Source organism: Enhydra lutris, unplaced genomic scaffold (assembly GCF_002288905.1).
Source record: "Enhydra lutris kenyoni isolate GAN:26980312 unplaced genomic scaffold, ASM228890v2 scaffoldscaffold66, whole genome shotgun sequence".
NCBI lineage: Eukaryota > Metazoa > Chordata > Mammalia > Carnivora > Mustelidae > Enhydra > Enhydra lutris.
In genome coordinates, this window is record NW_019154150.1 from 11,463,329 (window position 1) to 11,481,483 (window position 18,155).

Consider the following 18,155-nt stretch of genomic DNA (forward strand, 5'->3'; position numbering starts at 1 on the left):
ATTGCTTCCGTGGTCCATATGAGAACAGACATAGGACCCAACTCAAGCAGCTGGAGTGAGGATGACAGAGGAATAGAGGAAAGTGTAATCATGAATTCACTTTTTGGCTGAGGAAAAAGGAAAATTTCAGGATCACATTTAGATGGCAGTGAGTGGAAAAGTGGGAGGACCAGCTTTTCTTTTAGATGCTTGAGTTTTTTAAAAAGGTGAGTGTGTTTTTCATAAAAGATATTTAAGAACTTTATAGACTGAAGGAAGGAGGTAAAACTAGAAGAGTATAATGAGTGGTGTGAGGGCTTATGCATCTGGTGTTGATGTGGAAGACTGAGGATTGCGCCTGAAGGGTAGCTGAATTGATAGTGATATTGTGAGATCTCTACAGGGTGGGGGACCAGGTGGAGTGCGGAAGACGTTCAGAGGGATTGAAGGACTTCCCTGTAGGTCAGAGAACACCTGGAAGGAACACCTAGTTCAGCTCTAGGAATAAAGCAGATATTTAATAAATACTGGTTAGGTTATATGATTACTTAAGAGAGTCTGTGATATAATTAAATGACCTGAGAAACAGATTTAGGGGGAAAAAAAACCTCACAAAATTGTAGGGTATGTTCTGTCCCTCTTCACTTATTTTTTATCAGCCTGTCTGGATCAGATGCACAGTGACGTGTCAGTAGCCAGGGTGTTCACACAGGCGCTCTCACCCTCAGAGTATTCCAGGAGTTCTTACGGGAGGCAAGAAGTGGCAAAGGAGTTAATATTTTAAGCAGATTAATTTCTCTCCTCTGATCAGTTTGCTAATTTAATTCTAGTATTTTTTTTGTCACATTAGAAAGAAAAAATGGCTTAAAGCTACTTATATTCTCTTATTTTTAAAATATTAATTATTATTTTTTTAAGATTTTATTTATTTTTTGACAGAGACACAGTGAATGAGGGAACGCAAGCAGGGGGCATGGGAGAGGGAGAACAGGCTTCCAGTGGAGCAGGGAGCCCGATGTGGGGTTCGATCCCAGGACCCTGGGATCATGACCTGAGCTGAAGGTCAAATGCCTAACAACTAAGCCACCCAGGCGCCCCTAAGTATTAATTATTCTTGAGCTTTGTTAAATCCTCTTTACTTTTTCCACTAGAAAAGAGGTTCTCCTGACTTTTAAACCTTAAGTGATCAAGTTAGTTTTATGTGTGCTTTGTTTTCATAAAATTGAAAGACTTACATGCTAGCTTACTGTGTAGCAGACAGAAAATTTATCCAAAGTTTAAAAGGAAAGATTAACCAGTAGATAAGAAAGAGCATTTCACTAACAGTTTTTTTCTGGTGAATATTTCTGTTAGATATGTGTTTGTCAAATGCTGTAGTGGAAAATATATTGCTTTTCTTAAATTGGATATAATTTTAAAAAACATAACTTACACAAAATATTATGTATCTGGCAGGTCTTTCTGCTAAATGGGCCTAGAAGCAGTGATATGCAGTTAGCAGTGAACATACCTTGACACCAGATCTTATCTCTAAAATACCATCTCCTACTGGAAGAACTTGGCACATGGGGAAGTGGCTGATTCCAGGGCTGGTTCAGGGAAAGTACAGAATAGAGGGTACGTGTCAAAAAGACATAGACATCAGCTTGCAGGAGTTCCACCTTACCATGTCTGTGGCTATTTGATATCAAAATATAATGGGCTATAGACCTACTGCGTTGGATAAGAATCCTTACTTCTAACACAGAAGTAAATACATGAATGTAGGGAAAAACTTCTGCTTATTACAGAATGTCAACTAACAAATTTTTAAGAATCAAAGAGAAAAATCATTTTGTAGCCATCATGGTAATAAGTGATTCAGACAGGAATCATCAGTGGATGCTAAAACTAGTGAGTGAAAGTTTTGTGGGAAAGAGAATGTTTATATAGTTAAAAGAGTCTCTCACAAATTATTAATAACAAAGCAAGAAATGGTAACTGTACAGTGGAGAAACTTGCCCTTAATCAAGTGATCAAAGTTAATATTGTCAGTAACAGGATTACTGATAAGCTGTGCTTCCTGGTGTGATGCACTGAGAAGAATACAGGATCATTTCTGTGGTATTTTTGCCAAAAAGCATAGCAGTGAATCTCACCATGCGGAAATAGGCAAACCCCACCGGGGGTCATTCTATGAAGCAGCTGCCTTGTACTCTTCAAACACGTTAGGGTCATAAAAGACAAAGGCTGAGAAATTATTCCAGATTAATATAGACTGAAGAGTCCTGAAAACAAGATCTGATCTCAGGTCAGATCTTAGGTCAGCATAGAAATGTTACTAAAAAGGACGTTATTGGGACAGTTGGCAACATTTGAGGTCTGTAGGTTAGATCATCATATGTCAACTTTTGTATGTTATCAATGTCAAATTTCCTGATTTTGATAATCATACTACAATTATATATATAAATCATATATATATATAAATCATACTACAATTATATATATAAATTATATATAAATTATATAAATTATATAAACAGATGTCTTTGCTCTTAGGAAATACGTCCTGAAGGATGTGTCTGTGACTTATTTTCATAGGGTTTAGGGAAGGAGTCCTGTTGGGACCCCTTGCACTCTTTTTCTGTATCTTCACTTAAAAGTCTTATCATTTTGGGGCGCCTGGATGGCTCAGTGGGTTAAGCAACTGCCTTTGGCTCAGGTCATGATCCTGGAGCCCCAGGATTGAGCCTTGCATTGGGCTCCCTGCTCAGCAGGGAGTCTGCTTTTCCCTCTGATCTTCCCCAGTCCCTTGCTTGCTCTCTTTCATTCTCTCTCTCAAATAAAGAAATGACATCGTAAAAAACAAAAAAGCAAAAAAACCCTCTATCACTTTACTTGCAAAAACAACGAACCAACAAACAAAAACACAAAGGATTTAGGGAAAAGAAAAATACAGAGGAAGAAAGAATAATCAAGGAAATTGGGCAAAATGTTAACAGTTGATGAATCTGTGAAGGGCACACAGGTGTTCTTTGTGCTCATCTTGTAAGCTCTATATTTGAAATTAATTGAGAATGAAACTTACATAATGTACATATATTTTAACATATCTTTTCTATACCGGAATTCTTCATTACACTGGAATATATAAAAATAACCAATAAAAAGACTTACCTTGCTTCTCCTAAATAGCTTATCAGTGACTGCTATTCAAGGCTTAAAGAGTTTCAAAAGAGACCTGTCAGCTTTCCTTACCCGAATTAGTGTCAGGGTGATGAAATGTGGGAGAGCAGTCAAGATCAGCTTCCTGAAAAGTAGACTCTGAATAATAGTCTTGTTTTCTGGTTTTCCTGTGAAAACCGTATTGGTCTTAGGTCTTTATTTTCAAGTTCTGGGTCTCTGAACCTGTAGTGTTAGTTTCCCATGTCTATAGTAATTTATAGGACGGGTGCATGCTTACTGGCCACTCTTGAATCCAGCAAATCTTCTAGTGCCTGTCATGTGGGAGGAGGAATGTATACAGAATTGTAGATGACATGACTTAAACTACACTCTTGATTACTTTCTCCCTTTCTTTCCTGGAATTCACATCCACAAGTCATCTCTCCTAATTTCTTTGAGTCAACGACTGTTATCAGATCTCTTTCTTAATAACTTTTACTCAGATTTTGCTGAAGCTCTGGACTCTGCAGTATAGTAGAGGCCTCCAGTGAGTTTCTCTGCTTCCACTTCTGTGTGTCAGTCTGTCTGGAGTCCAGAAATCATGACAGAGAAAGTGTACATTTTTGCTTTTCTCATCCTCAGAAACATCAGAAATGAGTAATACCAAAAGAACAGAAAAGGAAACTTCATTTGTACTGAAATCAGGAAACGTCCATAGTCATATCAAGAATTGCAAATTTCAGTATCTGAAAGATACAGTATATTTAGACTATAAATTATATAAGGTTATTTTTTTAAGAGTTTATTTATTGAGCAAGAATGAGCAGGGAGGGGGGCAGAGGGAGAGAGAAAGAGAAGCAGACTCCCTGCTGAGCAGGGATCCTGACACGGGACTCGACCCCAGGACCTGGAGATCATGAACTGGGCTGAAGGCAGACACTTAAGTGACAGCCACCCAGGCACCCCAGGTTATTAATTTGACATGTGTTCTATCAAAGCATGGGGCAGGGTACTGGAATTAGAAAGATTCTGGTAAGGAAGAATTTCTTAGATTCTTTTTTTTCCTTTCTCTTCCACAGAACTTTAGAGAGCAGATGCCTTTCTATTTGTTTGAAAACCGTTGAATCTATTCTTCATTAATTATGTATTAGAAGTTAGAAGTTATGATGTTAAATACTTATATTAAACATAGTTTAATCTTGATGCTTTTGTCCACGCCTTCCTTCCATGGCATTGAAGCCATGATTACCCGTCTTTTTTTTATTTGTTTTTTAAAGACTTTTTTTTATTTGAGAAAGAGACAGAGAGAGCATGTGAGCAGGGGGAGGAGCAGAGGTAAAAGGATAAGCAGACTCCATGTGGGGCTCGATCTCAGGACCTCAAGATGATGACCTCAGCTGAAATCAAGGGTTGGATGCGTAACTGACTGAGCTACCCAGGCACTGCTTTAGTTGCCAGGTTTTTTTTTTTTTTTAAAGATTTTATTTGAGAGAGCATGAGAGAGAGAGAACATGAGCAGGGGAGAGGGGCAGAGGGAGAGGGAGAAACACTCCCTGCTGAGCTGGGAGCCTGATGTGGGACTTGATACTAGAGCCCTGGGATCATGACCTGGGCTGAAGGTAGACATTTAGCTGACACAGCCACCCAGGCGCCCTAATTGCTGGTCTTTTAATGAGCCTTGAATTTTAACTTTAAAAATATGTTATGGAACTCTATGTACGTAGTAATGAAAATGTTAAACCTTAAACCCTAAAGTATATGACATCGTAATGAAATTCAAATAGTGTAAGGTATGAGAGGGATAGTTAGCTCCTGGTCCTAGTCCCACTGTGTAGTTTCCTAGTTATGCTGATTATCTCTCTATCTGGGAATAATGGGTGCTAAACTGTATTTCTTAATTTTGATTTTGCCCATTTTAAATAGGCTCTGTTGATGCTGTCACATGAAATAATGAAATGTCTTCAGTTCACACATTGTTCCATTATCCGTCATTCATGTTAGTTTTAGTTCTTCTATTGGTAAACTTTACATCATAAATTTTATATAATATACTTAAACCTTTACTTGTTGATCTGTCACTTATGTATTATTGAGGTTTATAGCATTTACATTTACATGCCAGCTATAATTTGGTCTGAGCTTCGCTTGTAACTGACATCTACAGAGGCCTCCTGTGGCACATCCAGCCCATAGATGCTTTGATTTGTTTCACATAGTATGTTGTTTTTGAATTAGTTGGTAATTTTTTCATACTTGGGAGGTTTCACATAAAAGTCCAGATATTAGCTTCTTAAAACACTGGGCACAGATTCCCATAGGTGTATTCACTAGCTGGCAGTAGCAGCTTTCTCCTTCAGTGGAGCACATGTTCTTCCATTCGTCATAGTCTTCTCCTGGCCCAGTCCATCCATTTACATTTCCTGTCTAGCTCTTGTTGGTCTTTGAGTTTTACAATCCTGGCTCTGTTGAAAATACAAAAGCAGTATATATAGTACTATGAATGTTTAAGTAGAACATTTGGATCCATAAAGCAGTAGGTATAATCCATATTAAGTCTGCGCCATTGGAGAAATAAATGTTACCACAAACAACAAAAATCTGAGAAGGGGAGGAAAGTAAAGGCGGCATGGTATTATAATTGCTACTTTAAAATGTAGTAATTGCTTTCACTTTCTATTTCGGTTCATTTAACCTTACTATCATACTATTCTTTAAAAAGATAAATCATTTTCTTCTTGAAGACATCATTCTTGGAGCCCTCTGACTTCTGTTCTAATATGAACCTTTTGTTTCCTCCCTGCCATCCCTTCTTCTCTCCCACCCTCCCTTCTCTCCTTCCTTTTATTCAGCAAATATTTATTAAGCTCCTCCTGTATACCTGGCCCTGTTCTAGGCATCTCTGATAACAGCAGTAAACAAGGCTGTATGTTTTAGAGAGCTCAGGTTATAGTGGAGGAGATGCACAATAAACAAAATGCCATAATTAGATGAAGAGAACACGGGGGTGGGAAAGAAAGACAGGATAGGCTGCTAAGGGGTAGTGAGACTAAACAGACACCTGAGTGAAGTGAGGGAGTAACCTCTATGAGGAGTTTTCCAGCAAGTGCAAAGACACAGGGGTGAGATTAGCTTGGTGTATTCAAGGAGTTGCAAGAATGCCAGTGTAACAAGGGCAGAGAGAGCACCGAAGGAGCACATTTGGGGGAGGCAATGGAAAGAAGTCTAGATCGCAGATCGTGTTCAGGGAGCTGTGACACTGATCAGGAGAGTGGCACAATCTGGTTTAGATCTGCAAAGCCCAGTCTGGCTGCTCTATGTGAGGAATAGAAGAGTAGCCAGCCCACTTAAAAGGCTGACGGGAGTAGTCTAAATGAGAAGTAACGATGGCCTGACTAGGGGGTGGTAGTAGAAATGGGGAGAAATGCTCTGATTTAGGATGTGCCTTGCAGTAGAACGGATGGTACTTTCTAATGGGTAAGTTGTAGACTAAGAGGGAAAGTGTCAGGATAACACTTAGGCTTTCAGTCTGAGGTCATGAAGACCAGAGAGAAGCAGGTGTGGAAGTTGCAAGTCAGGTGGTTTTGGCTATGGGAATGGGAGATAATTTGATGTCCAGGGCAGTCTGTGAGTTTAGTTGTCAGAGAGGAGAGGTTGAAGTGGCGATCTGCTTGGGAGTGGTCAGCCCTGGAGGTGGTATTTAACACTAGATGAGATCATGTAAGTGAGCACAGGCAGGAGAGAACAGATCTGTGGTCTGAACCTTGGGGGGATTCAGACATTCGGAAGTCAAGAAGAGGAGGGTCCAGCAAAGGAGACAAAGGGGACAATTTTTGAGGCAGGAGAAAAATCCAGGGAGAGTGGTGTCCCAGAAGGTAAGTGAAGAAAGCATTTCAAGAAGGGAACGATGAGTGGAATGCTGAGGGAATAATGAACTGACCGTTGGCAACCTCCATAAGTTGTTGTAGTTTTCAGTCAGCTACACATCTGTCTTTCCTTAACAGTACCCTCCCGGCTTAGGTCCCTTTTATCTTGGGTTCCCCCTTCTTGGGTTCCTTTTTTGTTTTGTTTTGTTGGAGTACATCCTCAGATTCTGAAAGAGTCATCGGATGGTAAGCTTGCTTGTCTGAAAATGTCCTAAAATCCTGGCCGCGGGACTCCAGAATCTGCAGGTGTGACTGGCTTTTCTGGGCAGTTTTACATACATTGTAAGGTTTGAGAAGCACTCCTTTAGAGAATATTTTTCTGGCTTCATCCTGGAGGCAAGACAAAGGCGTGCTACTTTTTGTTGGTTGCACAATAATTCTGTAGATGGATTCTTCAGTCTTACACCTTGATTTGACACCCTTTACTTACTGGATGGAGCACAGTGTAAGGGGCTGTGAAAATCCAAGCTTTGACTTCTCCTCTTCTCCTCAAGTTTTATCTAATTTGTCAGCTCCTCCATCTTCCAGAAATTAATGGCACTTCTTAGTCCACTAATGCATGACTCTGCCGTTCTCTGCACTTGCGTGATTTGGTTCTGTGTCAGACCTTTTTGCTGCCATTTTGTGTGTATGTGTGTAATTTCTAAATGGGGGTGGTGGGGAGAGAAGCAGAAGCCTGGGCCCAGGTTGCTATCTTGAACTGGAAACCTTTATTCATGAGTTTTTGCACATCCTTGGCAAAGCAAGTTGATACTTTTTTAACATTTCACATTGAAATAATTTGAAATTTGTAGAAAGGTTGTCAGCGTAGAGAACCCCCTAATGTGTTTTGCCTAGATTCCCAAGTCCTTAGCATTCTGCAGGTCTTGTTCCCTCTGCTCGATGCGCACACCTCGTTCGCAGTACTTTCTCAGCCATTCAAGCGTTTGTTGCAGATACCTTGTCTCTTTTCCCCTAGATGCTCTGTTCTCTCACGTAACCACTGTATAGTTGTCAAGTTCATGAAATTCAACATATAAGAATATTAGCCGTAGTACAGTCCATATTCACATTTTGCCAGTTGCTCCAGTAACGTTCTTCATGCAGTTTTCCCCCCAGATTTGGAATGAAGTCCAGGACCACACATTGCATTTAGCTGTCATGTTTCTTTAGTCTTCTTTAATCTCAGCCTTTTTGTCTTTAATGATGTTGACATTGTTGACAAATATAGGCCAGTTGTTTTATAGTATGTTCTTCAAATTGGGTTTGTCTGTTGTTCCCTCTGATTAGATTCAGTGATGTTTCGGGCAGAACACTGTGAGCCTGTGTGCCCTTGGTGTATCGCATTAGCTTGCGTATGCTGTCAGGTTGTCCTGTTACTGGCGATACTAACTTAGATCCCTTGATAAAGGTGTAGTATCCTTTAGATTTCTTCGCTGCTGCTATCATTTCCCCTTTGAAATTAATCTGATATCTGTGGTCGCCCTTTGAGACCCTGTAAGTATTCTTTTTCTCTTCAAATTGTCACTTGCTAGTTTTAGCAGCCACTGAAGATTCTGGCCTGAATCAGTTATTACTATAATTGTTGCCAAGTAATGATTTTCTAATTCTTATGTCTTCTGCTATTAGTAATTGACATTCTACTGTAAGAAAGAGCTTCTCCTATTTTTTTTTGAAGATTTTATTTATTTGACAGAAATACAGCAAGAGAGGGAACACAGGCAGGGGGAGTGCGAGAGGAAGAAGCAATCTTACCACCCAGGACCCTGGGATCATGACCTGAGCCAAAGGTAGATGTTTAATGACTGAGCCACCCAGGTGCCCTGGAAAGAGCTTTTCCTTCTTATTATATCAGTATGAACTGATGGATTCTTATTTAATTCAGTTTTTAATCAATCTGCTGTGTATTCTTTTTTTTTTTTTTTAAAGGTTTTATTTATTTTTTTGACAGAGAGAAATCACGAGTAGGCAGAGAGGCAAGCAGAGAGAGAGAGAGGAGGAAGCAGGCTCCCTGCAGAGCAGAGAGCCCGATGCGGGGCTCGATCCCAGGACCCTGAGATCATGACCTGAGCTGAAGGCAGAGGCTTAACCCACTGAGCCACCCAGGTGCCCCCTGTGTATTCATTTTGATGCTCAAATTGTCTTCGATTTGGCCAGTGGGAGCCCTTTCAGGCTATCTCCCATGTGCTTTGACACATCCTCATCATGTTCTTAGCACTTCTACTTTTTGGCATAACGTGATATTCCAGGCTCATCTTGGCCAGACTCTGGGATCAGCCGTCTCTCCAAGGAGCCCTGGTTCCTTTTAATGGGAATTGGTATTTAGAAACCAGGATCTGGATGACAAGTTGATTCTTGAGTGCTCGGTCTGCTGTTGGCGTGTCATGTGTGTTCACCACATTTATTTTTAGCCTTTTATAGTGGGTGGAGAGAGCCCCAAGGAACATAGTATACAAATTCTGTTGCCTTTAGTGGCTCACCATTTTTTCTTCATCTTTATTGTTCCTTTGTGTTTTTTTGAGATTAATAGACTCTCGTCATAAAGGAAACACTTACCCGTGAGTGTGTGTTGTGTGTGTGTATGCAAAGGTGAATGTTGATAGGAATGTATCTTCCTGGAGAGGGATATTGTTTTTTATTTTTATTTTTTAGAATTGTATCAAACTGATTTACTTTTTTATGTTTATGTTTTTCATGAACACCTTCTCTGTAGTAATGCAGCTTTTGTTAGATGTGATGTTATTTTTCAGATCAAATGCTTTCAGGTGGAATTTTAAAGTTAAAAATCTGTAGTGTATCTTTCAGCATGAAAGCAAAATATCCTTTGGTAAGTTAAATTGGAAAAATGGTTTCAGCCTGCCATATTAAGAATTTAGTTGGGCCAAACATTTTATACATAATGTGTATACACACATACATGCACGTAAACTTGGGAAAATTTGGTTAAGGAAAACAGACATGGGAGACAAAACCAGCATGGGGAAGAAACAGAAAAATGTAGGATTTGTGCTGAAAAACAGTAAGTTCCTCAGACAGTTGGGTTAGAGCCTCATATAGGGAAGAAGACAAAAATAAAAGGAAAGGTTAGGGCTGGGAGGGTGAAACCTTAAATGCCCAGCTCAAAAGCATTCAGGCTGTTCTCTAGCAATTCATAATAAAACAGTTGTGGATAAAACCATGTCCTTTAGTGATGCTGAGAAAGGGGACACAGCATGGCCAAGCCCTAGAAACCATTCTGTTCCTCTCAAGGAATAAATATTTGAATTGTGAATTCCTGTTTTCAAGGGAATGTCTTGCAATTACGTATGGCAGTTCAGAATGCTGGGGGAAGTATTTTGTTTATCAGATCCAGCCATTTAATATTTATTGCTTGTTTACAACTATATTCTGAACCTGATTTTAGGAGAATATAAAAACAGGGGTGTTTAGTTTTCTTTCTGGGCAATGAAACATGTATGTGTATACTGTGGAGAAGGTGAAGCAAGTGAACTGGTGTTAATGGAGGGCTGTATCTACCATCCGACAGACAAGCAGTTTTAGACATGCTGTCTCATTCAGTCCTCACAAGCAGTTCTTACAAGGAAGTAGTGGCTATCTTTTATAGGCAAGAAAGTTGAGGTTTATAAGGGTGAAGTCGAAGTCACATAGCTGGTCATTATCACAGGGGAGATCCAAACATGAGTCTGTCTACTTGTATGAGAACCACCAATCATTCTGTAGCATTGTTCTTCAAAGCTCTCGAAAGTCTACAGGAGAGGGGTTCTGTGCTCTTCCCGTATAGCAGCTTAAGGCCAGAAGGTAGAAGGTGGTGAAGAGGGAGAGCACTTGCAAGTGGTATCTGCTAGCATGCAAAAATAAGAAGGGAAAATGGGCCAAGAGGAGGATCCCTTATAGGCAGGCAGAAATGTCTGTTAGAATATGCAGGAAAGGATCACAGCTTCATAGGACTTGCGTGAATGCGAGCCCAGGGGAAGATTAGTAGCAGTGATTTTATCAGAAGTGAGTTTTCTGACAGCTCTAATCAGAATCACCCCCTTTATTATAGCTGAGGTCATCCATGTGCTTTCCCTGATGGGCCTGTTTCAAGAAGAGATTGAATCCAGACAAGTGAACATACCTGAAGATTCTGGCCTGAACATTATAATTGACCTGACAAGAAAGTGAGCTTTAAATTTTTAAACTCGGTGGCGGTGGTGGTAATGTTAGAAGTGCTTAACAGTCTGTGTTTTCATTCCGCAGCATACTCTCCAAACTAATTCCAAACTGTTCCTAGAGGGGGAGGAAATTAAAAACATGCCTCCAGGAATCGTGAGGCATTACCTGAAGTGATCGGGAGTAATTTTTTTTTTTTTTGATCTCCTGTTTTCTCTTTAGGCAGAGCTTTTGTTCATTTCTGTGTTTGTTTTATTGAAAAAATAAATGATTTTACTGGCTAAGTATCTCCTTACTCCCACCCTCCATCTCCAGGTAGAATCGACAGTCTGAGAGGGTGGTGCTTCTTGTCCTGTGACTAGGCAGTCAGTCTCCAGCCTCCTTACCTGGCGTGGACGCCCCCTGTGAGCAGCACAGTTTCCCTTGGTCTCTGCTGCTGCACAAGCTCCTCCGGAGGCTTGTGCCACACAGGGCTGACCACCTGCCTACCAGCTTGCCCGCGTGTCCTGACTCCCTTCTTCCCTTGTTCCTCTGTCCCCTCAGGTGTGGAGACCCTGTTTATCATGCTGTCGTGATTTCTTTCACTTGATTGGCTTGACTTTTTAAGGGCTTGGTCCTTTGATGTGTCCAACAGTTTTATTTTTGGATTTTCTTTTTTGGTCCTACCAGGGGAATGTAACCAAATATATCTATCTGATTATAGCAGGTACATGTATTTTCCTTGTGCTGCTGGTTAATTTTATTTACATAACAGTTGCTCTATGTATATGACCGGCACACCTAGCCTGAATGTCCTTTGTTGCCAGGCTCTTCTGGCACTGAGTCAGTGTGAAGGCCCAGTCCTGTGTGTGTGGCGCTGGGGCGGGGGAGAGCAAATTGTTGTTTCTGTCTCTTGGACAGAAAGAAACCTCAGGCCAGCGGGTATGCAGACTGACTAGGTGGTGAGCGCATGCCACTTTTATGGCTCTTCTGTATACTGTGTTTACTAGTTACACACAGTTGATTTCCAGTTTTTTGTTACAATCCTGACAAGAGTTCTGTACTTTTTGCTACTTTAACAGCAGTGAGGATTTCCTCTATAAAGTACTTTTATATCTACATCTTTATGACAAAGATTGTTGCTGATTTACTGATACTGAAGACTTGGTATGTGTTCAGCCCCCAAGTCCTTTGCTGAGGGTGTCATTTGTGTCCATCCTGCTTCCTCTTGAAACCTGTTGTCCACCTTTAACTTGTCTAATCTTGCTTGATGCTGTGTTTCCCCAGAGTCCCTCAGCAGAACCATCTGTTGTACCGAATGCAATTACATCTTATCTTTTGAATGACATCCACTACAAAAATTGCTTTTTTCATAGTTTTCCCAGAATTGGGAGAATTTTATTATGTAGGTTGAGTTGTCTATGAAGAAGATAAATTGAAAATTAGGATTTTGTTTAAGTCATAAATTCAAGGAAAAAACAGTGGCTTTTCTGAATTTCCAAATGTTGCCGGTTCCTATTTTAACAGGTTACAGATGTTTACTTCCTAAGAACAAAGCAGACTGAATCAGAGAAGATAGGGGCTAAGTTTTCATTTTTCTCTTTGTTTTTAGGGATAGTATTTTGCAGCTCCTTGTTGAAATACTGTAAGGTCACAGGTGAAATGATCCTACCTTGTGGTTCTTAGTAGGAATTTTTGTGTCCCATGAGAATTCTTAAAAGTAGTACTGGACATTCTCTAGCTATTTTGTGGGTTTTTGAAAACCTCATAGAAATGATTTATTTTTATAAATCTTAAAATGTCAAACTTCTTTACTTCTGGCTGGAGTTTAATTACTCTGATTAGAAGCCCTGGTTGGCAGCTGATGGGCGCGACCATTAATTATTCTTGAATACGTTATTTATTTGTAGGCAGAGAGTCCAGGAGGAGAGAAAACAATCAAGTGAATGGTCTGGAGGGCTCCTCATACTTGGGAATCTGAGGCTGTGCTGCAGTGATGAAGGATGTCCACCAGGTGGCATCAAGGATTTGCTTAACTGTTGGCTCCCCAGCTAACCCTGGAAGCCCAACTAAACTTCTATCCCCCTGTGAACTACGGCTCAGCTGCAGCTGTGTCCTCAGGTCTGGTCCCTTGCTTCCCTTAGTGCTGTCTTGTGCCCTGTATTGGCATCTGACCACATTCTGCCTCCCGTGAAAGCAGTGGGGGTTGACTCCTCCTCTAAATGGGAAACTTCTTGAGACACTAGGGCATTCACTGTAAAGCTTGCTCCTTTCTGTGTTTCCAGCAGTGCCAGCCATAGCCCCTCTGAGTTGTCTTGTTGCAGTAACATCTGTTGGTCACCTGTGGCCTAACTGTGGACCTCCATAGAATTCACCTTCAGTATTTTTTGTTTGAAGAGTACGTTCATTTTCCTAGCTGCATAAATGACTTGTTGGAGGGCTGTAGGGTTTCATGCTTATAGACTGTGTACTTTCATAAACTTTACTCAGGTGAGCCCTGACCAGCTGCTTCCACTAACTTGAGCGATAGTATTTGGAGAAATCAGGCCTGTAGATGGGGCTTCCCTGCAGTCCCACAGTTGGTCTTGGCAGTGGAACCTCCATGCGTGCCAGACAGCAGATAGCCATGGCATTCTTAGGCTGTGTGCCATGTAGGTAGAAGCCGGAAAAAAGCAGGAAAGAATCCTTGTAGCTCTCATCCCTCTGCCTTATCTGGACTCCCAGCACAGCCTCTGGTGGCAGGCAGGTTTGATCAGGAGCGAATGCCCACGCAGACCGAGGAAGGGCCTGGGAGGGGTAGTAGTACATATGCTTATTATAGTTGGATTGTATCATTTTATTGGAGACCATTAAGGAAATGGATATTCAGTTTTCTTTTTTTCAGAAAACAGATATGGCTTTTAAGCCAGTTGGAAGGAAATTTGAAAAGGTTCCATAATAATGTTATTTCATCATTAGAGCCAACCTTCATTGGCAAGCAAGTTGTTTGCAGGCCTGACCCTGGCTTCTCTGTTGTCTGGATATCTTTCCAAAGTGTTTGGTTTGAGGGCACATTCAGAAGTTCTATGTTTGGTAATAGGCCCAAGAGTGTGCAAAACTCTTGAGCAAGCAGCATTTACATTTACTTAATTTAATTTCAAAAATGAGCCCGTCTAGGCGAAACTGGAGCTAGTGATACCGATGTAGTGTGTCTGGCTGCTTTTCTGAGAGCTATTTGTTTAGCTCCCTAGTGAATTTGATAAACTAAGGCCATATTTTTATATCTCAAGCTGGGAGTTTTGACCTTTGAATGTTGAGAGCACCAGAAGTTCTGATTATGTGATGAAACAGCTTTTCTTGCCTGTTCTTTTGGGCATTCTTTTGCCCTTTGTCTTACAGTCAGAGCAGAGGATGTGACCTCTACTCTTTGGGGTGGCATTATTTTGAAGATTTTATTTATTTATTTGACAGACAAGTAGGCAGAGAGGCAGGCAGGGACAGAAAGAGGAGGAAGCAGGCTCCCCGCTGAGCAGAGAGCCTGATGTGGGGCTCAATCCCAGGACCCTGGGATCATGACCTGAGCCGAAGGCAGAGGCTTTAACCCATTCAGGCACCCAGGCGCCCCTGGGGTGGCATTATTTTAAAGATTATAATCAGAATCTACCTGTTAGATTCTCATCTTCTCTGTGAATTGTATTTTGTTTTATTATTACTTTTGACAGTTGAATTTAAATTCATTGTTGGGGTAATTTATAAATGTTTTTACAGAAATGTGTTGAAAATCTTTTTAGGAGAAATTTGGGAACTGCCAGCATCAGTTAGCATTGCTAACACAGCTGCTTTGTTTTTAGGTGATTGGTGAGGACAATGTGGCTGTTCCCTCGCACCTTTATAAGGTGATCCTGGCTCGCAGAAGCCCAATGTCTACTGAACCGCTGGCACTAGGGGCCTTCGTGGTTCCCAATGAAGCCATTGGCTTCCAACCCCAGTTAAGTGAATTCCAAGTGAGCCTTCAGGACCTGGAGAAGTTATCAGGACTGGTGTTTTTCCCTCGTTTGGATAGAACTAGTAGTATCAGGAATATCTGCTCTGTGGACACCTGTAAGCTCCTGGATTTCCAGGAGTTCACTCTGTACCTGAGCACAAGAAAGGTTGAGGGAGCCCGATCAGTCTTCAGGCTGGAAAAGGTCATGGAAAATTTGAAGAATGCAGGGATTGAACCAGATGATTACTTCATGAACTGCTATAAGAAGAAACTAGAAGAACTCAAAGCTAAGGAGCAGTCAGGAATCCTGGAGGGAAAACAATCTTAGTCTTTTTCTCCGAAGATGTGTCCTCTTCATTGAGCTCATGTGTTTTAGTGGCTTTGCTTTATAGAAATGATGAAATCCTAAACTTCAGACTAAATTTCTCCCCAAAAGATGAAAGATCTAAAAAATTCTGTCAGTTTTTTATTTGACACGGGAACTAATTATTAAGGAAACTGTAAGACCTACAGATTGGATGCTGATCTTGCGTCAGGTTCACAGAGGACTCTGACCACAGGACGACGCTGTTTTTGTCTCTCTTTGGATGTTCGCATGTGAAGGCATTTTGTTTTCGTGCCGCTGAATCATGCATTATCTTTGATGTATCTCCTCAGCTTTCTTGGAGCCCAGTGTTATATGTTTTCTTTCTCTAGGACCCGAGTTGGTCTTGGAGGTGGCTTTTAGATATCCTCTGTGTGCTGTCCTGTCCACATGTATTACTGTGTTACGTATTCATTTCTTGCTCCTCTGACATACCTGCTGGTCCTTCATTTCTGCCCTATAGAAGCCCTTAGTGACATTTTCTGCTTATCTAGTGTGTTCTGTATATTAAGCTAAGTGCTTTACATGGATTATCTTACAGCAACTCACTGAGGTAAATACCACTGTCCTCATTTTACACGTGAGGAAATTAAGCTTAAGTATTTTGTCCAAGGTTCACCTTTCCAAAGAAGTAACCCACAGAGGTAGGCATGTGGGGCCGAGAAGAAAGAGCATGACATAGACCGAAGTAATCCAGACACAGAGGTTTTGACTTAGAAATGTATACACATGGGTTTGGTGATTCTGGGCCCACTTGCTAAGAGGGGTTTGGTTTCTTGTCTGCCATTGAGCCAAAAGGTCTTGAATGTTCTCTGACTTGAACACTCCATAGCTCTTTGGGAAGAAACAATTACAGGTGTTTGAAGATTAGAGGGCATTGCTTTGTGGGGTTTACCAGAGCCCCTACTTGCCTCCAGGGATGCAGTTCTTTTAGTGAGCGGATGGTGCCCAATTGCTAAGTTCTTTGCTTTCCAGGTGAGCAGTTTGTTCCAAAGATTACGGGGCCTAAGAAGGGCCTGTGTCCACAGATTCACCAGCTCATGGTTTGCTTCCCTCGGGCCCGCTTGCCTACTTGCCTACGGGAAGGTGGTGCTTTGGGCCAAAGACTCAAAGACAATTCTGATTATCTCTAAGGGAAACTGGCTGTTTTTCTGAGTCAGATCTCTAGATTTGGGTTTACATGGAATCCTTTCAAGGGCTACCATAAGTATGGACAGCGAAATACCTTAAAATAGGGCCCAGGAGCTTGTCTAAATGTATCCTAGCTCTGCCATCTTTCTAAGTGGTGTTACCAGAGCAGTTTTTGTGGTGTTTTGTGTGTTTGTCTCTAACAGAAATGCCAAGATTTTAAGATAAAGGTAAGTTGATAATGATTGACCTTGTTCTGCTCCTTTATTTGGATAAAAAAGAAAGAAGTTGGGGGTTCAGAACATAGTAGCCTGATTAATACCAGTCTGTTTTATCACACTATTTGCCATTAGCTTATGCCAGTCCTTTTCTTCCCGGGGATAAAGAGCCAAAATGTTACTGTGACCAAAAAAATCTGTTACTTTCTCTCCTCATTGGAGAGGGGATGGTGGGGCCTCCCGGTCTGGTGTTTCTCCCAGAGCCTGAGGGGGCGACTCTGGGGGAGAAGGCCTGGGTGCTTGGCATTCATCTCTAGAGGTGAGCCATCATCTCCTTTCCCTCACGTCTGGCTCCATGCCCTGATCTGGCCTGAATTTTCTTCAGCCTTGGACTTATTTCCCATGCTCTTTGCACTCCTGCCCCTCTACCTAGATGGTAGAGAATCTTGATTTTTGGATCAGTGAATTGAAGTGCCTTGGGTTTTTAGTATGAAAAGTGCTGCCTGGTCATTGTGAAAAATAGTTCCGTGCTTATAATAAAACATGCGGTCTACATGAGTGATCTTGACTTGTCTGAACATTTCCATTAAGAGTCCCTCCAGAACAAACTGAAATATAAATACTCAGTGGAGCTTGGAATTTTCCCCAGGATCAAATCACTTCAGCTTCCCCCGGTAGGACTGCTGAGTATTTGGACTTGGATGCAGGAGATCCCTAAGCCACTCCCCAGCACCGTCTGTCCCCTGATGGAATTATCTCCTCATTACCCACCTGAGCCAGGCAGCCTCCAGTGGGTCCTACCTTGGAGCCAGCGAAATTCTCAGGTCGGGCCTGGGACTCTGCCTTCCGTCCAGTGATGCTCAGGGAGTATATCTTGGCCAAGGGGAAGGCTGCAGCCATCTTCATGGGTTCTGCTGCCAGAAGCCCAACTGCAAGTGAGGGTTATTCCCTGATCTTCCCGCCCCCAGTCACATCTTTATTTGAGACTCCAGGCTCCTTGGTCTCTGGATTGAGAACATTTGACCAATGTCATATGTGGCTAAGGTAGAACAGGTGTCCCAGCCTGTTTCTGCAGGCCAGCATTGCTGTCTTGCACTGTGACCTTCAAACAACTGAAAAACAGCTGAAAACCTCTGCCCCTCCATCAGGCCTTAGAAGCACCCAGAGGGGAGACGTAGTGTGATCTTGAAGGAACATCCCTGCAGGGCTAGGCTCAGCCTGGAGCAGCCCCCACTCTAATGACCCTGCCTCATTCCTGTGAACATGTCGCTGTCGCTCACATCAGCAGCACATCCCTGAAGCTATCCCTGCTCAGTCCTTCA

At 41.7% G+C, this 18,155-nt stretch overlaps 1 protein-coding gene across 2 annotated transcripts in view; it reads left to right on the plus strand.

Annotated features, from left to right (window-relative positions):
- The window catches only part of LOC111159062 (exo/endonuclease G), a 28,101-nt gene extending 10,710 nt beyond the window's left edge, over nucleotides 1-17,391 (plus strand). For both annotated transcript variants that reach the window (XM_022521441.1, XM_022521442.1), the window contains one exon: nucleotides 14,990-17,391. In XM_022521441.1, coding sequence (XP_022377149.1) covers nucleotides 14,990-15,451 — 462 coding nt within the window. In that variant the 3' untranslated portion in view covers nucleotides 15,452-17,391. The remainder of the gene's footprint in view (nucleotides 1-14,989) is intronic.
- Nucleotides 17,392-18,155: the final 764 nt, after the last annotated feature.